We start from the raw sequence: 27,850 nt of genomic DNA, 5'->3' as shown, positions 1-27,850 counted from the left end.
TTCAAACATTCCCACACCTTGACTTAATCCCAAGCAAGCAATCCTTGAACATACAAAAAGGATCGAGACTCACTGACTACAATATCCACTGCATTAATCCTCCTCGTCAAACCCAGACCATGATGCGAAGAGAAAAGATGGCATAGATGCCGTATCAGCTTTTGACATTCTCCCTCGTCGAAAGCCGCAGGACTCCGCCCTGTGGCCTCTAGAGGCGGAAGTACGAGAATGTCTTGATACACGAAGTCAGAGTATGTGCTCTTGGTTGGAAGACTACAAGCCGGTGAATATCATTCGAACAGAGAACACCGAGGGGTACCAGTCCACCGAGAACGAGAGTGAGGAAATGGGCGTTGTGGGAGAGTTTACCATCACGTACAACGCATACCAGAACGGGATGTCTGAGAGTTGTAACAGGACGGCGAGCACCATAGCCGGGGCGATGTTGGTACCGCCCAGTTTTTGATTTGTTGTATGTATGGATGGACATTGGGCGGAGGCAACACGGGAGGCCATGGGAGAGCATTGAAGACCATCGTCGTTGATCAAAACGATCGTGCTACGCACGAGGAACGAGCTCATTGCGTGGCACGATTACTGAGACCCCTTGCTTGGTTCATTGCGTCCGCTACACGCTCTGCAGTCATTTTGACCACATGTTGCTGTTGAGAACCTGCTTAGCAATGCCATTATCGAGTTCTTCGACTGTCTTGTGGAGTGGTTTTAAGTTGTCGTAGTCCTCACAGGTGTCAGTGCCGTCAAGTGCTGCCTCGCATTTAGACATGTAGCCATTATTGAGGTGGAACTCATCTTCTAACATAAATCACAAGACATACAATAAATTTTTCGCACTACACCATTCTTGCAAGCTTACTCCGAGAAACGCTTTATTTTAACTTGTTGACGACAGGTCGTCTCTAAGGGTCTGAAGATCAGTCATCGAACGATGATTGATTTCCAAACTCCTCCACCGGCGTGCTACCCCTCTTTCACGCAAGCTCGATGTGCAGCTCGCTGCATCGGCAACCCTGGAGCATTGCTATGCCGGCTGCTTACAGATACGGAAGGGCCTTCAGCATCTTTTGTCGATCCACCACGCGACCCTCAGCTGAGCTCCAGCCATTTCTGTTCCGTGTCCTGGAACAAGTCTCCGATCAAGGTGAAGCGGTGCAAACTCCGCGCTCCAGTGGGAGTCGAACCCTTATTACCATTGTTGGAAGCCCGGCGGTTTTGTTCTAGGATCTGGCTAAAGCCAAGCTAGGTTGCAGCCAAGATAGTTACTTCATGAACGCCTCGGACCAGAAGTCCCAGCTTCTTGGTCGCTCGATCTGTGGCAACTGCAGTAGCCTGTCAGTTCAGTTACTCCTATTTCAAAGCTTGGGTGCTTTTCAGATATAATAGCCATCAGAGGCTACATGAAGCCTTTCCAAGCTTTACAGCCATACTGAAAAGCAAGGAAGCCCCAATAATCAGTGTCGCCGGCAGAAGGATTTCACTTGTCGATTTTTCTCTGTCATCCAGAGTCCAAAAAACTCGATGATTGATACAGTAGCGCAAAGACCGAGAGTTGCGGTTTAGCAGCAACGGACCACGGCGAAAGATCAAAAAGGCGTTGCTGAAGCTTGATGAAAGCGCTCACTTTCAGAAAAGGAAGAGATGATGAAAAGGTCAACTGCCGGGAAGAGGCGTCTGAAGGGATGCTCCAGAACAATGCCTTTAATGCTTGCCGTACATGTACATGGCTCAAACTCCGCGCAATGATGCATCTTCGCCATCTCCTACACCGTAGCACCTAAAAATTCCTCTCAATCCATAGTAACCACAGCCCCGAGGCCTTTCATCGTCTCAATGATCTTCTCCGACTCGTCCTTCGGTACTCCCTCCTTCATCTGCTTCGGCGCACTCTCCACAAATTTCTTACTATCCACCAAACTCAGGCCCAGCATGCTCTTGATCTCTTTGATAACTTTCGGCTTTGCCGCCGCATCGAACGACTTGAGTGTGAGGGCGAACAGGGTCTTTTCTTGCGCTGCTGGGGCGGCTTCTTCTTCTTCGACGGGTGCAGCGGCTGCAGGCGCTGCAGCGGCGGAGAACCCACCCATGGGCATGTCGGGGATGTTGAGGCGAGACTGAGAACAGCGGGACAGCGTTAGCTTTCGGATTGTGGGAGCTCGCAGGAGGAGTAGGTGCGTGCAAATCTCCGGCTAAAATGCGAGGTGACTGACCTTGAGGTTGGAAACGAGATCTGCAGTCTCCAGTAAAGTCAATTGACTTATTTGGTCGACTATGGAAGACACCTTAGGATTCGTAGATGCTGCTGCTGCTGTGGATTCCCAACGCCGCGATGGCACTCTTCGTTGGCGTTGTGAGGCCACTGAAGAGGCGGGACATGGTGGTCTTGGTCTTGAAGAGTTGCGTAGTGCCCGCGCGCAGCAGCGTGCAGTAGATGTAGAGGAGAGGGACATCGTCAATCGGTGCAATGGTTAGATGTCGCGGAGATTTTGTCAAAGCTTTTGGTCCACTGATTCTTTACATTTCACTAGCGCGATCTCGGTTGAACATCGGTCAATGAACTAACAGTTTTACAGTTCACCTTGAAATTACTGTTTGCGATTCAAGCATTGGTACGTTATGGAGCTCTATCTATCAAAGCAGGAGTATGAGATCATACAGCTTGCAGTCATTGCATGGGGTGCGTTCCACTGTTGGGACAGTTTGGCCAACTTTTCGCATAAGTATCCAAACACCAGAGCCCTCATCCGTGATTTCCTGAACGGAGAACGAGAGGAGCCCCCTCCTCAGCATAATGCTCAGCCTGCAGACCAAAACGCCCAGAGACGGCACCCTTGAATTCTCACAGCAGCATCCTATCAAAGAAAATATGGCGCAAAAATCCGAAAAAACCCAACCACCAGCCATCAATGCCCCCACCAAAGAGCTCGAAAAGGCATTGGAGTTACTCAGAGCAAAGGATGATACCTCCCGTTTTGTTGGGCTGGCCCTATTGAAGCCTGTTCTTGAACAGGAACTCAGCCGAAAAGGTGGCACAGAAGAGGAGGGCACACGTACAGTGATAGAACAATGCTGGCGCGCAATACCCGTAAAGTTCCTGGATCGACTCTTGAAAACCAAGCTGGAAAGCAAGAGAACAAGAGAAGAAGTCGGCAGCATGGTTGGGTTGGCGGTGGCAGTACTACACGCCTTCATGACGATTATGGACGCTCCAGAGAAGGACGACCGGTTTGTTGGCCGAGTGCCACTGCTGATGTCTGTTTTGCGCTCCACTCCTCCAGAAACTGCCACCCAGATCATGGAAATACTCGCTACGCTGGCAACTACAAGGGAAGGATCGCAAGCCGTCTTCGGTGCCAGAGACAAAGACGAGAAGACGGACCAGAAGCCAAAGTCCTACATATTCGTCACAGTGCTACTGATCGATATTCGCTCCACCATCCCATCTCTGCAAGAAAGGCTACATTCTGCCAAGTACCCTGATATCTCAGAGCGTATAGCTAGAGCCTACGACATAATCTCCGCCTTTATCGGCTTCCTTGTGCAGAGTCTTGAGGCTTTAGACAATGACGATGACAATGAAGATGTGGGATCTGGTCCCGGATTCCCAGCCCCAATGCCCGGCGACCTCCTCATGAAGCTTCGAGCGAACATCTCAGAAGTAATGTCTCTGACTATCGAACATCTCCGCGACCGCTATGACTCCTCCACGGCGGGCGCGGCTGGCCTGCATCCCTCCGCTCGCACTCTTGGTGAAGGATCAGCCAGTCCCCTTCCAATAGCTTGGGATACATCAAGTGGAATATCGGAAGACCCGTTAACCCTCTCACAGCTTCGTGCATTGTCTCTGTGGCTCCGCGAGGAAGAGAACGACGCCCTTCGCACAGAAGCTTCCAGTATAATGGATGTCTTCCTTGCCCTGTACCAAGATATATCTGGTCAAGACTTCCGCTATCCTGTCTTGTTATCTCTCGAAGGCATTAGCGAAATCGCCGAAGGCGTCGAAGCTTTTCTCCGCGAAGAAGGCTGGGCCATCCTCACTGCTGACCTAGAAAACTACATACTCCCCATTCCCTCGGAGCACCCACGCGGCATCGAGATTATTCGCGTACTGTTGGCAGTCGTTGAAGCCGATGTCACTGGCCCCGCGAAGGAGGAATGGATGCCTATTGTTGAAGTAGCTCGCCAATCCGTCGTACACGCAGCCGACGCGACGAACCTTGAGCTGGGTGTAGCGATCTGTCAGCTCGCGGTAGAGCTCATGGTCCGGGCACCTCGGGGCATCAGGAATCGGAGAAGGAGTGCCGTCGTGGAGTTGCAGAAATATGCGGAAGCACTATTAGCGAAGGTGGATGGTGCGAGCGGCGGGGTCAGGGATGGTCTAGAGGAAGTGGTGCAGGGGTTGAACAGTCTGAGCCTTTGATGCTCGAGAGCGATATTCCCGCCTGTCGCTTCAAGCGGGTCTCCCGCCAGGTTTTTCCAGCTAGCTATCAGAAGCGTGGGTTGAACGGTCTTGCTTTTCAGGCGAGCGTTTCGCTCATTGACGACGCTGTCAGCTAATGCATCGAAGAGCGAGAGATACCGAGCTCCTTCCGAGGAACCATGTTCATGAAAATGGGAGAAGATGCTTGAAGTTGAATGAATGGAATTATGGGCCAACTCGCATGTTTTGATTGGAGAGCCGGCTGTAGCCCTGTGTACCCGCTTTCGCGCCTACTTTAAAGTCACGTGTCTAGGCGATGAGACATGAACCTGCGACACGCGTTTTTCACTACTTACTTATCAAAATCACCAACACCAAATCAGAATTTCTAGAGTCTATACTCTCATCGCCATGTCCAATCCAGAAACCAGAGGTGGGCTCACCAAGGTCATGATAGAGAAAGCGTTATGGAACTGCTGCGTCTCCCTTTCATTGAACGAAATAATGCCAAATCTCTATCTCGGCGGGTAAGCATCCTTCACACTGTTCCAGGCAGCTATATGCGAAAAGCCATGGTTCAAGTGCCTTACATGTTCCCAGCTATCTGGCAGCCTCAAACATCGACTCCCTCCGCTCCACCGACATAACCTTCGTGCTCACAATAATGAGCTCCGACCTGTCAGCCCCAACTCTCCAAGAGCATTTAGAGCTGGGCATCGTGACGGCGCGATTCAACAAAGATGACAAACCGGCCGAAGATCTTCTCTCCATTTTTGGCTCAACGTGCGATCTGATTGAGGAGAAGAGGGCGGAGGGAAAGAAGGTACTCGTACATTGCAGGATGGGGATTAGTCGAAGTGTAACTTTGGTGATGGCTTATAGTATGTCTCCATCTCCCTGTTCACTTCGAAGTACCCAAATGTATGCGCCACGATCGATGACGCTGACTGGCTTGATCCCCATCGTAGTAATGCGGGCGTGGGGCGTGGGATTCCCTGAAGCGCAGCTCTTCGTAAAAGGGAAGAGACCGATGGCGAGCCCAAATCGCGGCTTTTGTGAACAGCTTAGGGTGTGGCACGCGTGCGAGTATGGTGTTGAACAGATCGTAGAGGGAGAGAGGCGAGACAAGGAGCCGTATGCAGAGTGGAAGAGAAGCAAGGGTATTGTAGCCGCGGAGGGATCATAAAATAATTGACGTTTGCTCATCGGCGATGGGTCCAAGCATCACGCCATCATTTGATGTTGCTGATCATACGGCTCCATACCCTTCCTGATCTCCTCCACGATTTCTGCAGCATCGACGGTGCTCTGCGCCTCGAAATCATAACGTTTCGTATCGTCTTTTTCTCTTATGATAATCACCTGGAGAGTTATGGAACGTCAGCAAGTCGGATTTCGCATCGTCAGAGTGAGGCGCTGACCTACCCGGAATGTCTTCGGATGCCTTCTGCTGACTTTACACCCTACAATCATACTGAATGGCACCCGACTTGTCTTTACGCTGCTATCAAACAAAGTCTTCCCCGTCTCTCCGGGTAAGATATGCATGTAATCTTCGTCCATCAGCAGCACTCGTTGATGCGAAGGCGCGAAAGACATAGGTTGTTTCCTAATGACGTTGTACTTCTTGTACTTAGCGGTACTGTTCAGCATTTCAGAGTTTTGGGCCAGCGGATGCATTAGTTTCCCCTTCCTTTGGCCCTTCGTTGCACTTTCCTCTGCCAGAATCAAGGGTGCATTAGGCGAGCTACTGCCCGGCGACCCTCCGAGACCGAGAGCGCCATCGTTTGCGAAACGTCTGCGTACGAGATCGAGATCTGTGCGAGCGCCGAGAGATTCAACTGTTCGATCTACGGGGGCGATAGTATTGGTGCCGGATACTTTCAAGATTTGGTAGGACTTGTCGAGTTTCCATCTCTTACAGACGATATCTAAGACCTCGGCGAGGTATGTGTCTGTGGTCACCTCGATGGTACTGATTTGGCTGAAGGCTTCGAGACTTGTGAAGTGGATCTTGAGCATCTTTGGTGGACCCATCCGTGGTGTTGAGTGAATTGTAGGAAGGGCTGGCTTGTCTGCTGGCGCTGGCGCTGGTTTCCGAGGTGCTGTCGCAGCAAGAGCTGCTTCTTTTCTCTCAGTCTGACTCTGGCGCTGCGAACCCGCTTCGGGTGCCTCCACTTTCGTTGCTTCTAGCAATTTGTCGAATTTGGGAGTGAGCTTCTTGTTTTCCTGTATCTGAGCTTGAGTAGCCTCTACCAAAGCAAACTCATCATATGGCTTCTCTCTAGACCTTCCTCGAGGACCACGATTGTTGTTCGAGGTGAAAGCGACAATGGGCTGCGTTCGGTTCAAAGGAGGGAAGTCATATTCGACTTCTCCATCTTCGACCATTCGTAATACCCAAAGATTAACGCTGAGCCTAGATTCGTCGATAGGGGGTTTCAGGCCTTCTTCGCGATATCTCCATAAGCTCAATCCAATCGCATCTGCCACGGTGACTAATGGGATTTCACCGGAGTCCGTAGCTTGCACATTCTTCAGCAAGGGCATTTCAAATGGTTTGTCCGGTGATTCTGAGAAAGGTGCATATATTCGGATATTGAGAGGGTCCAAAGCTCCTTTACCAGATAGCCTGGCAAATGCCTCCACAGGGTTCTTGGGCTTGGATTTCCCGGCTCTCAAGGCTTGTCCCAGAAGACTAACGGATTGGAGGGTACTGATGGGCCGCGCTGGAGGTAGCGGATGAAGAAGAGACGATGGTGCGTTCTTCAGCTTGCTTGGAGAGTCCTTGTTAACGTTCAATGGTGGCGGCATATCAGTCAGTGAGGAAGCAGCAATGTCATCTAAGAGCGACTCTGAGTCGGCGGTTTCTGCAAATTCCGAAGAGAGATCGCTTCTATCTGACTCTGCTTCCGAATCTTCATTGATCGTGGTGGTCAAATTGCGCATTTGCTGCCGCTCATCCTCCTTGTGCTTCTCAGTCAGAAGGCTACCGGCTTTGGCTGCCTTGACAGGATTAGTCTGTTTGCGCCTTGCTCCGAAAATTGAAGGATCGAGCTCGTTCTCGGACGACATCTCACTGCTTGTGGTCGTGTCCCTCCTAGCCCTCTGCTTCACGGCCTCAACGCATGTTAGAGACCCGCTCCGTAATCTACCCTCGTTTGATCGCCTGGATGGTGATGTGATGAGGACCTCAACTCCATCTGTCGCAAAAGAGCTGCGGATGGGCGACGACCCTGATCGATTCCTCACAGGCATCTTTGCGAACTTGATTTGCTGTGCGGCCCTTCAGATTGTAATTAGTCCTGAAGCGTTGAGAGTAAGAAGACAAATTCTTTACCGTCTACTGCCTTCAGTGTCTTCGTCGCTCTCGTCGCTCAGATCACTGCTATCATCTTCGTCATGTTGTTCACGAAGCCGTCTTCTCTTGACGTTTGGGCCTGGGCCAACTGTTTCAGTACTCCCTCGTCCCGTCACCATACCGCCTTCCTCATCCTCATCTTCGAACCCCGCGGGAGCAATGCCGGCAGATCTGGGAGGAGCAGCGAAGTAGTCAGATGAAATGGTAGTTGGGATTGGCGGAGAATACGTCCTCTTGATGTCCGCGATGTTGGCAGTCCACCCTGCCGCACGGAAGCTGGGATCATTAAGAACACTAGAGTCGACATTGATGAGACGCTCGCCAATGCCATCCTTGTTATGGGTCAAGTATGATGTTCGGAGCTGCCAAATAAGGAAGCTATTCTATAGTCAGAATTAAGAGCTTTCCAAACGCAGTCCATTGCTCATGGGACCGATTCTAGAGTAGGTACGACTCGACCGGAGACTTGTTTCCCCGCTTCATCCTGCAACCATAGTACAGGACATACATACTCTTCGTTCTGTAGCAAAGCCATCTCAGTAAACATTACACTTCTGGCTGGTTGACTCTAGAGACGTCCATCTCCCACTCCTGGAAGGGAGTTCGCATCACTTTGGCGCAAATTGATGATCCTGTCTACTTTATGCAATGCAGGTACTTTATGGATGAGACAAAGCGCGGCAAGCGGGTAATTTACCGCCTTCGCGCGGGATGCCAAAACATCTACTTATCGAGATCACAACCACCGAGAAGGACATCGAAGAAAGGCTGACAATGGCTCTCGTTGACTACTCCGGGTCCGAATCCGACTCAGAAAAGGAAGAAAAAGGCACAATTCCAGAACCTGCCAAACCTAAGCCGACCTCCAACAAGCCTGCCTTCCAAAAGGTCGTCAACCGCTCGAACCCTCACAAGATCAAAGTCAGCCTCCCGGAACCAGCAAAAGCGACGACAGAGGATGGAAATCTGGAATCAGGACCCCCCGCAAAGCGAGCCAAGATTAGCTCAGGGGGAATGAGCGGATTCAACTCCTTCCTTCCTGCGCCCAAGCGCACGGCAGCACCAAGTGAAACATCTGGAATCGGGGGTATAAGAAGAGGTGGACTAGGTAGTGGTGTCAGTCTTAAGACAGGAGCTGCACCAGGTTTCAGCAGAGAACCTGCACCAAGCGTGGAGGAAGGCTCAGACTGGAATGGAGGTACCGAAGGCCGATCAGAGGAAGAGAGCCAAGGGCATAGCAGGCATGCGGAAACGATCATATCACCGGCAGTAAATCTACCAGATATACCGATTCCAGGAAATGGTGTGGAACTGAAGAAGAAGTCCACGATGTTCAAGCCGTTATCCGTTGCCAACAAGAAGCCTCAGAGGAAGAAAGCTCCGCCTGTGGCTAGCCGAGGTGCAGCGGGGTCTACAGAGGGAGGATTGACAAAGCAAGTAAAAGCAACCCCCAAAATGTCATTGTTCTCAGCTGGAGACGAGGTACATGAATCCTCGAGTAATGGGTTGGCAACCAAAGGAACATATCAGCCCATGGTATACCACGCGGACAGCCCAACAATCACGCCCGCTACAAATCCATACACTGAAGAACCCACCATTGCACAAAATTACACTGCCGCCGAAACAACATACTTACCCGACCAACCCACGCGACCGCAACCCCAATCCCTCTCTGCAATAGCCACCGACCTGAACCTCTCGGCCTCCGCCAAACGCCAACTCCTCGGCCGGCACCACAATACCAACAAAACCCATCCCTCCCAGCCCTCCAACATACCCAACATTGTGAACTTCAACACCGACGAAGAATACGCGGCCAACGAATTGCTCCGGCAAGCAGGCGAGACTGTCCAACACAACCCCGTGCGAGGCATCGCTCCGGGCAAACATAGTTTGAAGCAGTTGGTGAATGCGGCTAGCAACCAGAAGGATGCGCTGGAGGAGCAGTTTGCGAGTGGGAGGAGGAATAAGAAGGAGGCGGGGAGCAAATATGGTTGGTGACGAGGAGGAGAAGGAGGAGAAGGAGGGATCTTAAAGGGTGAAGGTCTTTGCATGAGGAGAGCAAGAGCATAGGAAGACGGATAGGGGTGATGTACATATCCTTACGATTTTACGGGTGACGAAAGCGTAGATACCATCCATATAATCGCGATGACTCATTCAAAAAATTTGCCAGGTCCCAGAGACGAGCGCACATAGACAGTATACTACTACTGCCATTCCCAAAGCTAGCCCATCCCACACATCTTGAACATACAGACCACCCGGCAGCCTTGTAGACATCCGAACTTCTCCTTCAACTAAGATCAAGACCAAAAGCAAATGTCAAAGGGGTCGCCTATCTCGCCTGTGAGCCGATCTACTCTACCCTCTTGGGCAATGTGCGGCCTCGACCAGAACAGCATCAAGAGAACCAATGATGACAGCAAAGATGTATTGATGAAAACAATGTCATTGGATCTATCTATAGTAGTGTATCCCAACACTGGTGGAGTCAGTCCATCAAAATAACCAATTCCACCAATTCCAATGCAAACCCATAGGGCGATGCAATTTCAACGCCGATCCATAATCCAATCCATGCTGTGATCCAACTCCAACGCTGATCCGTAAATCAATCCAATCGCCAATGCAATACCAATGCGAATGCCGATGTTAATCTCGAACCTGTCAATGCTGATCAATGACCGCTGATACCCAAACCTTCGCTCGTACCATCCACCACATCCACCACTGCCACTGCCCTAATCGTTTCCCTGTCGCTGGAGCTGTCTGAAGTCAGACGTTAGCAACAGTAAGCACAAAATCGACAGCGGTGACAAGCATACCGTCGCCCATCCCATACGCTGTTGCCATCAATGCCACCACCCTAATCAATTCTCTGTCGCTAGAGATTCTGAATTAGACGTTAGGAATGGTAAGTAAAGAGTCGACAGCCCTGAAAAGCATACCGTCTGCCATCCCACCATTCTCCTAGTTCAAGTCATTCCAGTCCCTCAAATTCATCAGCTTGTCGAAGATGTTCTCGGTCTCGGTGACCGAGCTGGTGGTGTTGTCCTCGAACGGTCCTAGAGTCGCTGGCGCTGGGGATTGGTACTGAGCCCCAGTACCCAGATTTCGGTTGATGGTCGAGTATGGTCGTAGCCTCGGAAAGTTGTTGTCAGCATCGGTAACGGAGCTTGAGGCATTGTATGATTGTGAAGTTGCAGGTGCCTGGAGTTGGTGACGTCCATATTCGGTTGTAGTCCTTGGGGGTTGAGTCGGGTCACTGTATGCTGACATGCCTCCGGGATAAGGGCTGGACGACGGGTAGGGACGGCTGCTGTTGCCGTTGCCGTAGGCGAAGATACCGCTGCCGAAGGCGTGGTTAGGCACGGGCGGTGGTGGGTACTGAGAACCATGGCTATGGTTAGGCTCTCCAAAATCACCCTGGTTGCCGTAAGATGAATTAGGTGGAGGAGAATAGGTCATCGCCATGGGTCTCATGAAGTCTTCTGGGGCGGTTGAGGTGGCGCCGTAGGTTTCCAGTTCTTCCCTGGCTCGAGCCTTTATGGAGTACCAGGTTCCGGTCTCATTGTCCCAGCCGCGGTCGTCATCATTGAGGGAGTCGGAAAAGGATGTTGACTGTGCGTATCCGAGAGGGTATGTGTACGTCGTCTGGGCCTCTGTTGGAGTTGTTGGGGCCATGACGAGAGCAGTGCCGATCACGATTGGAATTGGTGTTTGCGGGGTTCCGCTCTCGATCGAGCTGCTATTGCTATCTGGCGTAGACGGATACGCGTTGTGGGCTCCGCGGGGGTACTTGTTCTTCGCTCCTAATGGCCTTCCTCTTTTCTTGGACATCTGTTTGTTGGCTATTAGCATGAAGGCTCATTTGGAAACAAGCGACAGTCTGATGTTACATACCTTTGGCAGACCATGGTCAGGACCTTTTGGCTTGTTCTTGGCTCCCAGAGGTCTTCCCTTGGGCAACCCTGTCCACCCTCTGCCGCGTTTTGGTGGTTTCTGGGGGCTCTGGGGGTTCTGTGCTGATGTTTGGGGGTTGTCGGTCTGGAAAACAAGTCAATTTCCAAGTCGTTGATCAGTGCATGACAGAAGAGTTGAAAGAATTACAATTTGATGCTGCGCTGATGAGACACTTTGAGGTGAACTGGACGGCCTGGAAGCACTCATGCCCTGAAACGTTATATCAGCTTTTGGACCCCAATGTAAAGATGGCAATGCGAGACTTACTGCTGGATTATAACCTTGTAAGGATAAAGGCTGGTTATTCGTGGGATGTCTGGTCGACTCTTGGTTGTTCACTTCCCTCAGTGAGACTGTCTGGCGTTGATTGAAGTAGCTGGAGTGCTCCTTCCCGAGGAATTGGGTCAAGGAATCCTGGGCATCTGAGGTCGAACCCATTTTCCACATCTTGCTGGCTGCTGTTTGTTACTATTGATTATCTTAGTGCTGGTAGACGTGATGTGAGTGAAGAGGAGAGCTTCTTGCAAAGGTATGCTATGAAGTTATATGGCGAGGAAGAGTATGAGTGGGAGTGTGTAAAGAGAAAGGGAGAGAGCCCTGTCTTCTGCCTTTTATGCCTCTCCGTTTAGAGGCTTGACGGTAAAACCCATCTGAAAATTTGATAGCCCGGCTCATATTGTTATGAAAATTTATATTTTTACTTGACCCAGGGGCTAGCCAGTCTTGGCGACAGCCTCTTCTTCCTTGGCCTTCTCCAAGAACCGGATATCAGAAACTTCTACGTCCCAATGGCCTTGGTGACTCAGGTATCTTGCTCACGTATTTTGCTCAAAACGAAGGAAGGTTTCAGCTAAGGACCTAAACCACTCTTCACATCAGTAACAGAGTAGTCCGCAGTCTGGCCGCCGACATGCCTAGGTAACAGAGAGAATTTTCCACGAATGTAGATCTATTGATAGAGTCAATCTGAATAAGAAAATCAGTACGAGAAGCCGCCTAGTAGTTGTGGATCCATGGGAAGACAATGCGTGTTGCTCAAAGATAATGCTTGTCATACAACCTCTATCGTGCCTGCCGTAAAAAACCGTACACCTCTCACCCACTTTCCACAACCTCAGCGAACCATTGCCTCAAAGCTTGGGCAAGTACACCGGGTAAATCTCTCACATCACCCACTACGAGGTAATACGCGAAAGGGAACCCATCTAGGTACCGCTTAATCTTCAACTTGGTCTCCCCTATGACATCGGGCTCAAAAACCGCCTGTTTCATATCCATAATCGACTCTCCCTTCAACAACGCGTCCACAATTACGAATACGATCATAATGCGCTCTTCTTGAGCTTGGCGGACCAGGCGTCGTATCGTCTCATGATCTTCGCAGACGCCATCGCTGATTATGAGTTCGAGTTGCCAGAGTTCGGCGCCAGCGTTGAATACTTTACGTCTTGCTTCGCGGAAGAGGGTGATCGAGTCAGCGACGAGCTTTCTTACGTTAGTCTTTGTTTGCTGAAAACCAAAATGTTGAAAAATCTGAGCGCCGGCTTCGGAGGAGAAGGTTTTGTCAAATTCATGGGCCACATGAACTTCGTTTCCAAAGCCAAGAACGCATATATCGCCGACTTCTAGCATGCTCAGGCTTTGAGAGACCAGCGCAAGTGTTTCGAAGGCTAATTGGCCGCTTCCACTTTCACCCATAGATTTACTGTCATCGACGGCGAGCATGATCTGATAGTTGCGTTTTGATGGGCTGGAACGACGCATCCATATCTTGTCCCGCTTGTATTGGGAGGCGATATAGGGAATTATACGCTTGATGTTGAGGCGCTTGCCGGTGCGGAAGTCTCCGCGCATTTTAGTGGCAAGAGTGGGCGCGAGGATTAGCCGCAACTGTTCTGTAAGGGAAAGAGACAGATCGCGTGTGAGACTCTCGTAGTGTGACCAAAGGCGGCGAGCATCCTCTGCAGAGCGTGGTGATGCCTCAAAAGCAGGCTGAAGATGAGTGTTTGAGAGATCATTGTCAAGTACATCAACGTCTTCTTCCTTTTCGAGGGTCTCTGTGCCAGGCTGATCACTTGGCTGGCCGCAGTCGTTCCTGCTTGCGACAAAAGCTCCCATTCCGGATTGCTCCTGCGGCTTGTGTGCCTCCGGTTGTGTTGGATACTCCTCCATCCTCTCAATGTGCTCGATGGCATCCTCCTCATCTGTCTTGTCTGGAGGGAAAGCACGGGGCTCGTGGTGCATTTCTGAATCCATAGCTTTTTTGTCTAGAGCCCGTACCTGATCATCCGAAGCAGTACCCAAAGCTTGCGTGTCTGCTCCAGCTTCTTCATCATGGAGATGTTCGAATTCTTGATTTGCCATGTCTACGTCAGTCTGAGGCGGAGCATTCGCTTCTTCCTCAGGAGCCTCTTGAATCTGCCTATTGTGCCGATGCCACTTTTCGAGAGCATCCCCAAGCTTCTTGAAGGCCTGACCACCGCCGCTTTCGTTTCGGTTGTCGTCTTCTGTTTGACCACCTTCCGTCCTATCCACTCCTCCCAGCTGGCCGTCTTCCGTCGCAGCCTGAGGCTCGTCAGTGCTTGTGGCGTTTCCCTGGACACCATCTTTGCCTTGTGCCTTGTTTTCTCTCGTTTGGTCATCAGTGTCGTTCTGGTCAGCATCTTCCCCGAGACCTATAGCATCGCTAGGCGCAGGATTTTGTTGGTCCACGTTTTGATTGTCCGTTCTGTCGTAGAGGAATCCGGGATCATCTGCTGGCTCCTCATCGTCCGGTTCCGTGTCGACAGGAGACCCAGCTTCTTCAATTCCATTGACATCGACATCATCATCGTCTTTGGCGTTCTCCCCTGGCTGGTTTTGAGCGTCCGCATCAACTCTCACGTTTTCCTCAGACTCATTATCTTGGCTGCTCTCAGATAAGCCATCGGCTTCCTTCTCCTCGCCATCTTCTTGTTCGATATCAGACATACCCTCCATGTCGCTGTCCCCAGACACTGACTCCCCGTCTGTCCTATCAACATTTTCCAAATCCATTTCCTCAGGTAAGTCTAGATTCTGGCCTTCTTGAACATGCGGATCCGTTTTCTCTGTCTCTTGTATTGCAACCTCTTCTGCCTCTTCTAGGCCGGTCTGGCTGGCTTGATCGTCTTCTTCTTCTCCCTCTTCCACTTGGGCGCTCTCTCGTTGTTCGGTAGCGTCATCAGCAACCTGCTCATCTTTGTCGGCTTTCCCTTTGGCTCTCGGCCCCTCCCTCTCTTTGTCTGTGTCTTCAGCTTTCCCGTCCCAAAGCTTTTCGTCTACAGCTGAGGGATCGAGGTTGTCTATATCTCCTGTCTCCTCATCAATATCGTTTTCTTCGCCCCCGCTTGCCGACCCGTCGTCCTCGCCTTTATCGGAGACATCTCCCATTTCACCCTCCAATTCATCGTGATCCATATCCACTGCGTCCTCTTGATCTTCGATCTCCTCCTTCTCTTTATCGTTTGCCACGCCTTGCGCGAGTTCGGACAGATCCTCGTTATCTTGAATGTCCTTGCTGATATCTTCTGCGCCCTCGCCCTCCCCAAGACCAGTGCCACCTTCAAGCTTGTCGGTCTTGCCAGCTTCTGTGACTGAGTTCTCGGCTGGGCTACAGAAGCCTTCTTGGACGATTTGCGAGAAGGAATGCGCTAGTTGATCGGACAGCTTACATAATGCTTGATGAAGTTCAGCATATCGATTGAACGAGGTTTGCAAAATGCTGCGGAATTGTTGGACGATAGGCAATGCCAATGCAAACAGCGCACTTGCAGCGAGAATATCGCCATCATTCGCAGCGCTCAGGTATTGTATTTGATCCATGGCTTCTCGAAGCAGGCCACTGACCTCGCGGGAATACAGGTTTTTGAGGCTGGCCGCTAACGAGGAGTCAGTACGTGTTAGCCATGTAGCGTCCTCGATCGAGGAAGGGAGGGTCGAGGAGATTCCTTGCATTCGCTGCATCGCTACTAAAATCGAACTCGACGCGTTTGAGATGCTATTATCCAGATCCACGAGACTGGTAAGATGCTCACCGTTCCTCTGCAGAACATCGGAGGCAACGTCTGAACTAGTCCATTGTGCAATTTGCTTTAGCACAAAAGCTAAGCCAGGATTGTGGTCAATCAACTTTTGCAGGTTGGTCCTGAAGTCTTTCAGGAGTACTACTGCCTTATGGTGAGTTTCCTCATGTCGTGAAGAAGAGAGATTGAAAGGCAGCTTGGGAAGCTGGTCGAATGCATTGTTTGCCGTGGCCATCTTGTCTTTCCAAACCCCCAGACCTGCCAGAACGGTTGAGTGATCAAGTTTGCCCATCTTTCCGTGCTCTTCGATGATCACAGAGCCAGCTTCTATGATTCCTGGCAACCATCTAAAAGCATATTGCACTCCTTTAGTAGCATTCTGTGGCCCAATTTCCTGTTTCTTCAAAGCATAAGAGTCTGGTGCCCACGAGTTATACATAATTTCAATTGTCCTGTCAAGCTTTTGGAGATCAGTGAAAATAGTTGCGAGGATTCCCCTCTGCTTAAGGATGACGAAAATCATGCTCTCTAGGTAACCAATGCTCCGAGCAACTTCGCCGTGACTGAGGTCTTCAGAGTGATTTCGAGATCGTTCCTTAATCCCAGGAACGATGCGCAACACCTGATGAAAGTGGAACTCTGCACTAGCTATTTGGTGATGAGATTGCGATGCGATGGCCGGAGTCCTTGTTAGTACAACAGATAGCGAAGATTGTTTGGTCAACGCATCAGCGCTCAGGTTAGATCGAAAACCCATGTGACGCAAGGCTTTTAATGTCTCCGCATATAGCTTACGTTTTCGGGTTTTGAGATGCTTGATGGCTTCGCCGTTTTCTTCTGTAACTTTGGACGGTGTCTCCTTCTGCAAACTCTTGATACTGTTGATCAGGTCGGTCCCGAAGCTGTGCAGATACGATGCGCCGTCGATCGCCGAGGGAGACAGCTGACTCATTTGAAACATACGCTGAGCTGTCGAGGTGGGATTTATGAGTCTCTCAGGCTTCAATTCCCAGCTGTGGAGGTGAGATTTGCAGGTCTGTATGGCACGTGGATCCACTTTGGTCACTTCAGGAGTGTTATCTTTTCGCTTTGATGGTGCAGGCACGTCGTTTTCACTCGAAAATTCTTGGTTAACAAAGGTCTCAGCAGACTGGGCCAACAAGCTCCGATACTTGCGGATCACTTTAAAAAGCCTGTGGTGGGATCGCTTCGCGCTATCCCTCAATGCATTGATATTGGTATCCTTCCAGCTGGCAAGCAGCAAAATCTCCTTCATGTCTTTCTCCAGCTTTTGCCGGCCGTTGTGCAGGTATTCTTGAATAGGACTTTCGAAGCGAGCGTAGTAGCTCAGAAAGTTGGAAATAGCGCTGTGTACCACACCGATCGATGGAATTTCTTTTGCGAGGATCTCGAGATGACTCCGAAAGCAATCGATCATACCACGACGATGGGCATACTGTCCTATGGAGGTAGTTCCCATGAAATCTGCCAGTATGCTGAAAAGCTGCTCTACATGCACCTGGAGATCTTGTCCTGCATCGACCATGGAAAGCGGTGCCGCAATGATGACTTCATATGCAACGAACCACCAAGACTCAGCATCCTCGTTGCATTTTTGGTCTTCCATGTCAAGAAGTCGAGCCCATGTCGAAAGCTCCAACCGACGCCAGCAGACAAGTAGATCGGTAAGCTGCTCGTACAATGCAACTGCAGTATACTGCTTACTAGCAACGACCTGCCATTCGTGGATGTAGCCATGTAGCTGCTCCGCCTTTGTCATGATTTTCGCAATTGGCTCAGTGTGGCGCAAAGCCAGCAACTCTGATGATGTTCGCAGTACATCTGCTAGGGTTGCATGTTCGGGCCAAGTCTCTTGCAGCTCGCAGAATCGTGTTTGGGTCTTGTGAACGAGAGCGATCAGTTTTTGTGCTTCCGAGAGATTTGCGTCACTATAGAAATTGTAAAGCTTGTCCAACTCAGCTTGGCCGAGAAGTCGCTCCTTGTGTTGATTGACATTGAGCACGAGGGCTGAAAGCAGCTTCTCCGCCGGCACTGGACACTTGCACATCGAAGTGTCTTTCCAAAGGCTGGCAATGTCTTTGGAAGCATTTTGGAGCAGGTCCAGAAGTCGCTCAGATGTGCTTTTGGTACTTTGGAAAGTTTCGCGTTGCAAACCAGCGAGTCGTTGAGCTTGGTCTCTTGCATCGTACTTGGGTCCTTTTGACGCGACATCTTGTTCGTATGGGCGATAGTAATCCGGGAACAATTTGTAGAAGTCCTGCTCATCAGCTTCATTGCCTTCCTCTTCGCCACCACGATACCGGTATAGGGATGATTTAGCTGCACTATTTTGTTGGTCTCGTCCAAGATTTTCTTTCCATTCTTGATAGAAGCTCTGGAATGTTTGAAAGATTGCCTGCGCAAATAAGTCGCCTAGATCTTTACTGACGCTACGTGCAATCCCAGTGTATTTCAGGAAGTGTAGACGCAGGTCAAAAGACTGCAAGTGGTACAGATCCAGCTCGAATGCTGACGCCCTTGCGAGCCCTTGGGGACCGACACCAAGGAAAGGAGTCATCTCACACATGTACTGCATGCGGCGATCACGCGGATTATCTTGACTATCGGTAAGCAACGAGACTGCCAGCCCAACATCAAGACCTTGCAAGAAGCCAATCAAAGGCTTTGTGATATCCTCATAAGCTTCAAAGCCATGGGACAATCGTGACACAGCTTGAGCGATGTTCATTCTCAGAAGTTGGACTTCCTGGATCTTAGCCGAATCTCCGCAAAAGACGGACTGCAGCGTCGAAGGGGTAGGGGATCTCAAGACAATGCTCTTCACGATATTGTTGAATTCTGCCTGCAGTTGGCCCAGCTCAGATATCTGAGGTCGAAACGTCATCGGGACCTCAGGCTCGGCTCCAAGCTCGGCTAGCGTCTTCTCCACAAGCTGGGAGCGAAGACTTGATGGCTGGCCTGAGAAGACGAATTCAAAGTCTTGAAGTGCCTGAAGCTTTGTCTCCAACTCAGATCTGCGTCTGTTGTGGCGATTACGCTCTACCATGGGCTTCAGGGCCGGATCGCAAGGTCGGTCTGGCACATACAGAAGTAAGCAGCCGGTGAAAAATTGAATACAATCGGCTGAAGTTTGCGCCATTTCCCCATACTGCTCGCCAAGAGCTACAGGCATGTCAGGCTTTTTTCGGTCAAGGACTGATTCAAGGCTACGATAGAGATGCTGAGTCATTTCATCGACGCTCCTCTGATCGGATGTCTCGTGGCTACGAGGTAGGAGCTGGTCCAAGGCCTCTTTAGTCTTCCCAACATCGGGAAAGCTGGCCTCGGAACCCAAGGCTGTATGGAGCCTTTCTCGCAGTCTAAGCAGCATGCGATCCAAATTTTGCAGAGGGAACCCGCTAATAGTGGCGCTGAAGTCAGCTATAGTTTTCGACATGCTGCCAATCTCGACACACAACAATCCTAGACATCGTAGGGGTACCTCACTCATAGCTTCCAGCTTGTGAAGCATTGAGATTGGCAGGATATTTCGGACCGTGGCCAGTTCCATATCTGAAAGACCTATGGCTGTGGCTTGTTGGATTTGGGAAAGTGCATCCCATGCATTTGAGGATATTCCAAATCTCATGAACCTTGCCGTGGGTCTTCCTGCAAGTAGGCCTAGCTCGGAATGGGACTCTAAGGACTCAAGATCTCTTGCGCAAGCACTATACTGACATAACACTTCGAATTGAGACGCAAGATAAGGTGACACATTGGGTCCGACAACACCGGAACGGACTTCGAGTCCTTCAAAAATCTTCTGGACATCCTTTTGGCTCGTTAGTGAATCAATCCTGCTTAGCAATTCAGGATATATACGTACTTCAAGAGATCTGAGGTCCAGAGGTGAGGCGGATTCGATGGCATCGTAAATGCGTGCGATAGACCTCTGCAGGCTACAAAGCTCCTGGACAGAGGCGCCAGAATCCCACTTCAGAGCGTCAAAACGATTCGCGAGGTCTTTGACTTGATTGCTTAATTCAAGCTGATGAAGGTTCCTTGCACTGACTGGTCTGAAAGCTGTCCAGAGTAGTTCCATACCAAGTCCGGAATGCAGCTGCCAGGATACATTGAAAGTTTCGAGTTTCGAGCCAAGCTCGGACGCTAGTCTCGCAGTAAGACTCCCAACTAGTCGGTCTGTGCTGGCTCTAGAAGCCATTTCCCTTCCTATAGTCTGATAAGCTTGAAAGGTACCCTCATCAAATTTTGAGGAGTATGAGAGATCAAAGACATCCAGAAGATATGACAACGTTTCATGAGCGAAGAGTAAAAAGTCCTGATCGATTATCAGCTGTGTACGGTTTGACAGTAGTAACATGCACGAACTTGATCGGGTCTACAGTCTCCTGTCTTTCCGTCAACGAGATTGCGTAGGAATGATCCCATATTCTGCAAAAATGGTGCCAGAGGTTGTGTTGAATCGTTCATAAATTTTCTGGAGCTGGTTGAGGCGAGTGATCGTTCGAGTCTTGACATCTGTGGTGTTGACTTAGACTGAATCTCTTCGGATACAAGAGCTAGCTTCTGTCCAAAGCGATAGATATCTGCCAGTAGATCGAAAGCTTGACCGTGCCAGTGAAGACTAGTCGACCAGGCATTACAAGCTTTACGAGAGAGCAAGACCGGGTTATTGAATGGATGGATTGTCTATTGAGAGATTGATGACTATCAGTACATTGAATCCATCTCTTGCGACGCCGCAGACTGACCTGCATAGAAGAGAAGTCGGGTGCAAGAGCCAGACCATCAGCAATCTCGCGATATGTATTGCGTATGCCGCTGAGGATGGACCCATCGAACTCCGACATCTGCTTATAAATATTGGCCACAGATGAAAACCATGCTAGCTTTGAGAGTGAGAAGTTGTTCAAGCCTCTGAGTATCTGTGTCTGCCATCGAAGATTGAGATGTAAATCAGAAAATGCAAGATGGTCGAAACATATTGCCAGCACATCTTTGAAGCGAGTTTCGTCAAATTTGTTCCAATCAATTGCTTGAAATACTTCAAAACGTGAGATACTGGATTCGGAGCCCGAACTCAAAACGTTGACAGTAGAGGAAGGAGACTGAGCCGACATGAACAATTCAATGGACCGGTTCCGCATGGCTCGTGAAAGCTCGCCATGGCGCGGATCAATTGTCATGAACAATCGAAAATCTGGATGAGGCTTCACGATCTGAGCACTGCCATCTGGATTGCGATGCTCATTGATGCTTAGAAATCCATTCGGCTCCAGCAGTGAGTTCAGTCTATCGAGGACTGCAGGGCTGCACAGGTTAGCATTGTCAAGAACCAGCCATCTGCCTTGCTTCAAGGCTTTAACAAGGATGCCGTCTACCCATTCAAAGCGAGCACTGTCATCAATAGCGGCGTGCTGCGTAAGACGCTCGTACTCACACAGAAAATCAGTATACCTTGACGATGGGTACTCCAGCGCGACGTCTTGGATTAGCTGGAGAACCTCGGATAAGTCAACTGCGATGTCTCTGAGCTTTTGCTCGACTCTGGTGAGGCTTTTGCCTAGATCGACATTGGAGACCAGTTGTTCGATGAGTGCTCTTTGGCTGTAATCTCGCACGCGTTTCACGAAACCAGTGGCGTCGCGTTCGGGGTCTAGTTGCTCGTATCCTCCGACCAAGTCCATGGTATCCATGTCAGTATTAAGGGAGAGATTTACCACTTCAGCTCCAACAGAGCTTGCCAACTGAAGGATCAAGCTGGTCTTCCCTGATCCCGAGGGCCCCACTAACAAACAAGGCCAGTTGTTCTGTATGCAAATCATGACAGATTCTACAATTGGCAGATTGTATTGTGCTGTCCTCAGACGGCGGCTTGAGACTGCTTGCGACAATTCGTCTCGGGGCAAAAGGCCAAGGCCGATTTCGACCGTAGTGTCACTCTTACCATGAAAGTAGCTTTGAGACTCGCTGTTTGGAAAATACTGTTGCAATAGCTTCGAAACAGCGTTCACATCTTCAGGCGCCCTGAAACGTTGTAAAATTAATAGTGGCTGGTAGTCAGCAGGACTTGCGGTTGGCATCAGTCCAATTTGAGCGGTCAGTAAGTGAAGCCAACGTAAGATGTCACGGAGATTGATCTCCCACGGACCGCCAACTGCTCCTATTCCGCGGTTTTGCTGAAGAAGCTGACTCAAAGCGGTAACGCATTGCATTACCTTCTGAATTTCATGGACAGGAAGGCCTGGAAAGATCTCTCGTGAGATCATGAATAGATCATCTGGAGTGAATGTTTCGGCATATACCACCGTAAAACGATTAACGAAAGAAGCAGGTAAGCCCTTTCTACCACCACCCTGATGATGCGGATTTTGAGCGGCGAAGACTACGAAATCGGGATGTCTTTCGAAAGTCTGACCAAGTTCGGAGATATAGGCTTGACCTCGATGGTCGAGACATGCGTTGAGACCCTCAAGCACAGTTTGCGAAGCTAGGTTCATCTCATCCAAGAGGACCCATTCGCCTTTTTGCATGGCCCGAAGGAATGGAGCATCACGCCAGCCGAAATGGCCAGCCTGTTCACCTTCAATAGGAACATCAGAACCAAAGAGATCCATCAAGTCGGTTTGATCTGAAAGGTTGATTCGCGTGAGGGGCATCCCAATGGAGTGGGCAAGGGCTGCAACCAGCGTCGTTTTTCCGACACCTGGGCTTCCCTCGAGGAGTACAGGCTTTCGGAGTTGCAGAGCGCGCATAATCTTCATGGAATTAGCAATTGTCGTCGGTGCCTGCAGACTGTATTTCGGATCTGGTATCATATTTGATGATTTCAGAAGGGTGAAAGGGCCAACAGAAAACGTGTCCTTCGTAATATACAGCTGATAGGTCTCGCCGTATGAAGTTGACAAGCTATGGCCGAACAGCTCGTCGAGTTTCAAAAGGCAGGCCTGACGCTCCTGCGGCACTGCAGTCTCCGCGATTGACATTTTAGAAGCTGGGTTCGCACCTAGGCCGTCAATATATACCATGGCGGCTCCATGGAGTAGCGCAGAATATGGGTCAGAAACGTGAAAGGCGTTGATGAAATTTATCCACGAGAGCAAGTCCCGGATCGAGATATGTGGTGCAGCAGCATTATAAGTCGCGGCATACCACGCAGCAAAGTCTATCATGGGCTGTGAGAAACCAAGTAGTTGCGCTGTAAGCTTGGCCTGCACTATCTCAAGCATCTCCCCCTTCTCTGATGCATGCGGAACCCAGATCTCCGTAAACCGATTTCGCAGGGCCGGAGATAACTCTCGCTTACCATAGTCACCGCCCGGATTCATGGTTGCAAGGAATTGGAAGCCCGGCAGTGCCTTCACAAGTGCATCATTCGAGCCTTTCTCCGCAAGAAACAAGGTACGGGAAGGTTCTAGGACGCTATTCAAGCGCTCGAGGACCGAATCATCGGCAAGGGAGATCTCATCTAGCAGAAAATGCTGGCCATTCTCCATTGCATTAACAAGACTACCGTCTACCCATTCGAACAAGCCGTTTGCCCTAATTCTGAGTTCCTCAATGCGAAGGCGAGTTTCATTGGACAGCATTGCAGGCTTTTGACGCTGTAACGTTTCGTACGCACTCTCTAGGGTAGCAGTATCGTATTCGATCTCCTTGTCGAAAGCATTACAGCTCTTCAAGATCGCGATCAATTCTTGAGACAGCTGCGTTGCAGCTACAGTCCTGTTCCTGATTGGCCGTTGGGCACCAATCAAGTCACCTGTCTCCATGTTCTGGTGCGCGTTGACAATGTGCAGCCGGGTGTTCATTATCTCTGCAATGACTTGGCATACAGTAGTCTTGCCGGACCCTGTTTCTCCGACGAGAAGAACAGGCTCATTGTTCTTTAGAGCTTCGGTGACAAGCACGCAGAGGCGTCGCATAGACTTCGTCCAAACAACGTCTCGAAGTGATGAGATTGGCAAGCCCAACGACTGTTCCATCTTATATAAGCTGTAGATTTGAGTCTCATCGATCTGAACCTTCATAATTTCCTCGATGACCCGTTTCACAGCGTCACGCTCTTCAAGATTTCGAACTCGCTCAGCCAGCAGGAGAAAACCATTGACTGCCAGCTGCTCGCGGTCATCTGCGTCACGCAATGCCCACCGAAAGAGATCTCTCAGAGTCGCGAAGCTGTTCTTCTGCTCAAACAGCCGCTCGCTCTGACGAAGGATCGATAGCTTTTTGTACACAGCAACAATTCTTGTGCAAAAAGATGGTGCTATTTGGCTTCTTTCGCGAAGAATAGTCTCAAGCTCGTCATCTGGGATGTCATCGAAATGCAACTCCAAAAACCGATTACGAAAAGCCCGAGACAAGACTTTGCGCCCGCCATATATGCCAGGTGGGTTTTGTGTGGCGAAGAGCATAAAATTCTCGTGTGGCCGTACCACCTGCTGAGTTTCGGGTACCAAGAGCTCCCTGTTGTCATCGAGCAGGCGATTGAGTGCCTCGAGCACATCGGTTGGGGCTAAATTCAACTCATCTAGAACGACCCAGTATCCCTCTCGGAGAGCACGGACTAATACACCTTCTTGATACTGAAGACTACCATCTGGACCCGAGACGTAAGTGCCAAGATATTCTTGAAGATCAGTGTGCTCGTGATTGTTGATCCTAACAAATGTGTTGCCAGATATTCGAGCAAGATACTCAATCATACTTGTTTTACCAGAAGATGTAGGACCTTGAAGCAAGACAGGAAATCGCCGAGTTGATGTAGCGCGCACTAGATTCAGTAGATTGCGTTCAATGAATGGTGTTAAGATGTAATGAGCCTGCTGTTCGATCGTGGCCGCGCCTTGAGCTATCCAGTAGTGCTTAAATTGAACATATCGTTTATCATTCTGCGGCAAACGCGGGGTCTGGTGAAGAGAGGCCCGGCTGTTTTTATGAGGACTCAGGATGTATTTATCTATCAGTGGTTGCAAGAGTAGCTCCGACCGTGTATTGAGCATGGTGAGGAAGCTCATAGAGAAACCTTCGAACAAAGCCCTCCGCAGTCCATAGATCGGTGCAATATCCAAGACATAAGTCAATGTCCTAGTCAGAGTCCGGAGGCTAAAGTGGGGCTTCTGGTTTACACCATCAACGAGCCGATTTTCGTTGGCAAGTTTTCTGATCTCAAGGTAAAGCTGTGCCACGTCAGTGGCAGCGCGTAGGTCTACGTGGTTATGGGTGCCAAGATAGGCCTTGACGACTGGGACAAGGTTGTCAAGGTCCTTGTCTGGAGCTTCGACAAAGAGTTCTGTAAATTTGGAGCGGAGGCTTATGGGCAAGTCGCGCTTGCCGACGTCCGTTGCAGGATTCATGGCGCCAAATATTCGGAAGTTTTTCTGGGCGTGGACCCTCTCAGCATCTCCGGTGTCTGTTAAGAGTATAGAGGGGCCGCCGTCGGTTACGTCAGAAAATAAGTCTGATAGACTTTCCAAAGTATCTGGCGAAGCAAGATTTATCTCGTCCAGAAGGACCCATTCCCCGTTCCTTGCTGCTTTGACGACGTTACCTTCTACAAAAGAGAAGGCAAATCCTCTAGAGCCGCTGGCAAGGTGCATCTGGAAAGTTTGCACCCTGGAGGCAAATTTGTCCCACCTGCTTTTTAGCTTTTGGATGTTGGGAGACTGCAGTTTTCTCTTTTTGGCATGAGGCTCTGGGTTACTGGTATCGAATTGCGGGTCCGTGTGCTTGAGACGAGTCTCAATCATGCGCAACGCTTCTTGCCAGAGCGTCAACGCGCGCTCCCATCGACCTCTTGCTACCGATTTACCGAGGGTATCGATGTAATGCTGGTTTCGTTTCGAAGAGAACGTCAGCTCTAACAAGTCGTCAAACTCTTCCTTCATCGGTACTGCAAGAGCTCTCATGTTGACTGGCTTGTATCCACCGAGAAGATCTCCCGCTTCGCTTTGCTGTGACAAATTCACGACGGTCAATTTCTGGTCCAATGAGTCAGCAAGCCGTTGGACGATGGTAGTCTTGCCTGTGCCCGTTTCGCCAACCAACAAGCACGGTTCTGCTTGCCTGACTGCAACAGCAACAGATTCGAGTATCCGAAGGACATGATCGGTGGTCGCGAAAGGACTAGTATCGATTCGTGAGCCTAACGACTTTGCACCATGCGGCCGTTTTTGCTTGGGTAGGCTGGTACGACCGATCTGAAGTAAAGTTCCGTTGCCCTCATATTGCGGCTTCCGAGACTCTAAGCAGTATCTGACCCGCTCTGCAGGCATGTGTAGTCCTTGCGCGACAATATCTACACCGTGAATTCTCGAGGATCCCCATGGGACTGCTCCAACAAAGCAGTCAACAGCCTCAAGAAAGATATAATCATTCATTGCTTCAGGAACAGGTTCCTGGTCTGAGTTGACGCCGGCCGTGAGAAGGAGCTTCTCGACTCTTCCACACCACCTTAGAAGATCTTGAGGTCCGAGCGGCCTGGAGATACTGGGATGTATAGCTGGTTTGGACATGTTTGAGGAAAAGTGGGATTTGAGGGTGCTATATACATTCATGAAGCGTGGAATGTAAGCGCGAAGAATGGGAAACCGTACTTTGACAATCTCGGCAAGCTCCTCCTGTGAAGGTGTCTGGAACGGGACTCGTAGCCAATGTCGGATGCCAATAACGTTGGTTGTAGGTATGACCTCCTCCCCATGGACGTTCCGTGCTGAACGCACAGTGGCAATAAGCTTGAACCCAGGAGCAGCCCGAATACTTTCACCCCAGCTGGGGATCAGGAGCTCTCGTCGTTCAATCAACGGAAGCAAACTACTGATAGTCTCAATAGGCGCGTGGTTCAGATCTTCAATAACCACCCATCGACCTTCCATTACTGCGTTCGTCAAGACACCTGGACGCCAGGTGAAAGAACCTGGTGTTTTGGCATTGGTGTACATGCCAATGAGTAACTTAGCATCGGTCTGCTCATTGAGATGCAGAGTAACCATTGATGAACTTTTCCCAAGCTCTCGTGCCACACTTTTGATCAGGGTAGTCTTGCCCGCGCCAGAAGAGCCGGTTATTAACAACGGCCTTGAGTCATTGAGACCCTCTGCGAGCGCACGAAGATTCTTGGTGACAGTCTCTGTCATGACAAGCGAAGACGTAGGAGGTTCCATCTCTCCAATCCTGGGTACCAAGATACCAGCAAGGCACGATGTCGTGCTCGATAGGTCCGCTGAAGTGATGCGTCTTTGAATTGCCAACCCTGTCACGCCTCCTTTTTGCGTAATCCGTGTAGCTCGAGTCTCCTTAAACATTCGACCAATATTTTGCACCCTTTTGTCCTCCCACAAGCTGAAGAATGTGTAGTCGATGATCTTGTCCTCCCACGGACCAGTTATCTCATCTTCTCCAATAAATGATTTGACCATGGATGCCAGGGCCGCGTCTGAAGCGTGAAGATACAAACAGAGGATCCTGACCGCTAGGTATCTAATGGGTAAACTTTCATGCCTTAGCAGCACTTGAAGCTGTACAGGCGTAACACTCTCAGCAAATTCCTCGTTATCGAACATCAAAAGGCGGCAAAGCGCAAGGAGAAGTGTATGTAGCTGTCCCTCGGGTATTTCTTGTAGTGCGGTCCCCTTCCGAGATGCCAAAGCCTCCAGTGTCCCATCTCTCTTTTGTTTCAACAGCGCTTTGGCGAAGACAGATGCGTGGGGTGCGGATGGGAGTACTCGTGCCAGGGCTGCCAGTGCCGACAGACTATCGATATCTGACGCTGCCAGCCATCTGCTGCATATTTCAACAAAAGCTGGCTCGTGAGTTGTAAAGATTGTGGTCGTGTGCGCAGGATCGAGGGCAAGTGCGGAGAGACACCCAAGGTATCGTACATTACTGCCCTCCCTCAGGATCATCAATATCTCTTCAGGCAGTTTAAGATCAGCTTGCTGTTCTGATAGCAGCTGCTTCGATTCCCAAGTGATATCCATCTCGGCCTGACACTGTACGAGGCTGTACGAGTAGCTAAGAAAA

General features: G+C 50.2%; 7 protein-coding genes across 7 annotated transcripts; 3 read left to right on the top strand and 4 right to left on the bottom strand.

Moving 5' to 3' along the window:
* Positions 1-1,805: 1,805 nt before the first annotated feature.
* HO173_007341 (uncharacterized protein) lies at positions 1,806-2,465 on the bottom strand (the record flags this gene model as incomplete). Its single annotated transcript, XM_037309245.1, has 2 exons — positions 1,806-2,129; positions 2,226-2,465. 2 exons carry the CDS (start codon positions 2,463-2,465, stop codon positions 1,806-1,808), a joined length of 564 nt encoding a protein of 187 aa, XP_037164106.1.
* A 341-nt stretch (positions 2,466-2,806) lies between these two features.
* On the top strand, positions 2,807-4,435 carry HO173_007340 (uncharacterized protein; the record flags this gene model as incomplete). The annotated part of the gene is made up of 1 exon (XM_037309244.1): positions 2,807-4,435. The coding sequence occupies one exon, from the start codon at positions 2,807-2,809 to the stop codon at positions 4,433-4,435; it is 1,629 nt and encodes a 542-aa protein (XP_037164105.1).
* A 411-nt stretch (positions 4,436-4,846) lies between these two features.
* On the top strand, positions 4,847-5,621 carry HO173_007339 (uncharacterized protein; the record flags this gene model as incomplete). The annotated part of the gene is made up of 3 exons (XM_037309243.1): positions 4,847-4,962; positions 5,036-5,316; positions 5,404-5,621. The coding sequence occupies 3 exons, from the start codon at positions 4,847-4,849 to the stop codon at positions 5,619-5,621; spliced, it is 615 nt and encodes a 204-aa protein (XP_037164104.1).
* Positions 5,622-5,659: 38 nt separating this feature from the next.
* HO173_007338 (uncharacterized protein) lies at positions 5,660-8,331 on the bottom strand (the record flags this gene model as incomplete). Its single annotated transcript, XM_037309242.1, has 4 exons — positions 5,660-5,797; positions 5,861-7,721; positions 7,776-8,174; positions 8,309-8,331. 4 exons carry the CDS (start codon positions 8,329-8,331, stop codon positions 5,660-5,662), a joined length of 2,421 nt encoding a protein of 806 aa, XP_037164103.1.
* Positions 8,332-8,507: 176 nt separating this feature from the next.
* Positions 8,508-9,800, top strand: HO173_007337 (uncharacterized protein; the record flags this gene model as incomplete). Its single annotated transcript, XM_037309241.1, has 1 exon — positions 8,508-9,800. The coding sequence occupies one exon, from the start codon at positions 8,508-8,510 to the stop codon at positions 9,798-9,800; it is 1,293 nt and encodes a 430-aa protein (XP_037164102.1).
* Positions 9,801-10,772: 972 nt separating this feature from the next.
* On the bottom strand, positions 10,773-12,212 carry HO173_007336 (uncharacterized protein; the record flags this gene model as incomplete). The annotated part of the gene is made up of 4 exons (XM_037309240.1): positions 10,773-11,642; positions 11,706-11,849; positions 11,913-11,975; positions 12,033-12,212. The coding sequence occupies 4 exons, from the start codon at positions 12,210-12,212 to the stop codon at positions 10,773-10,775; spliced, it is 1,257 nt and encodes a 418-aa protein (XP_037164101.1).
* A 648-nt stretch (positions 12,213-12,860) lies between these two features.
* Positions 12,861-27,807, bottom strand: HO173_007335 (uncharacterized protein; the record flags this gene model as incomplete). Its single annotated transcript, XM_037309239.1, has 4 exons — positions 12,861-19,640; positions 19,695-20,147; positions 20,198-20,518; positions 20,581-27,807. 4 exons carry the CDS (start codon positions 27,805-27,807, stop codon positions 12,861-12,863), a joined length of 14,781 nt encoding a protein of 4,926 aa, XP_037164100.1.
* Positions 27,808-27,850: the final 43 nt, after the last annotated feature.

The sequence above is a fragment of the Letharia columbiana genome (assembly GCF_014066305.1).
Source record: "Letharia columbiana isolate WasteWater2 chromosome Unknown Sc0000023_s0, whole genome shotgun sequence".
NCBI lineage: Eukaryota > Fungi > Ascomycota > Lecanoromycetes > Lecanorales > Parmeliaceae > Letharia > Letharia columbiana.
Note: the sequence above shows the minus strand (reverse complement) of the source record. Positions and strands in the feature narration are given on the sequence as shown.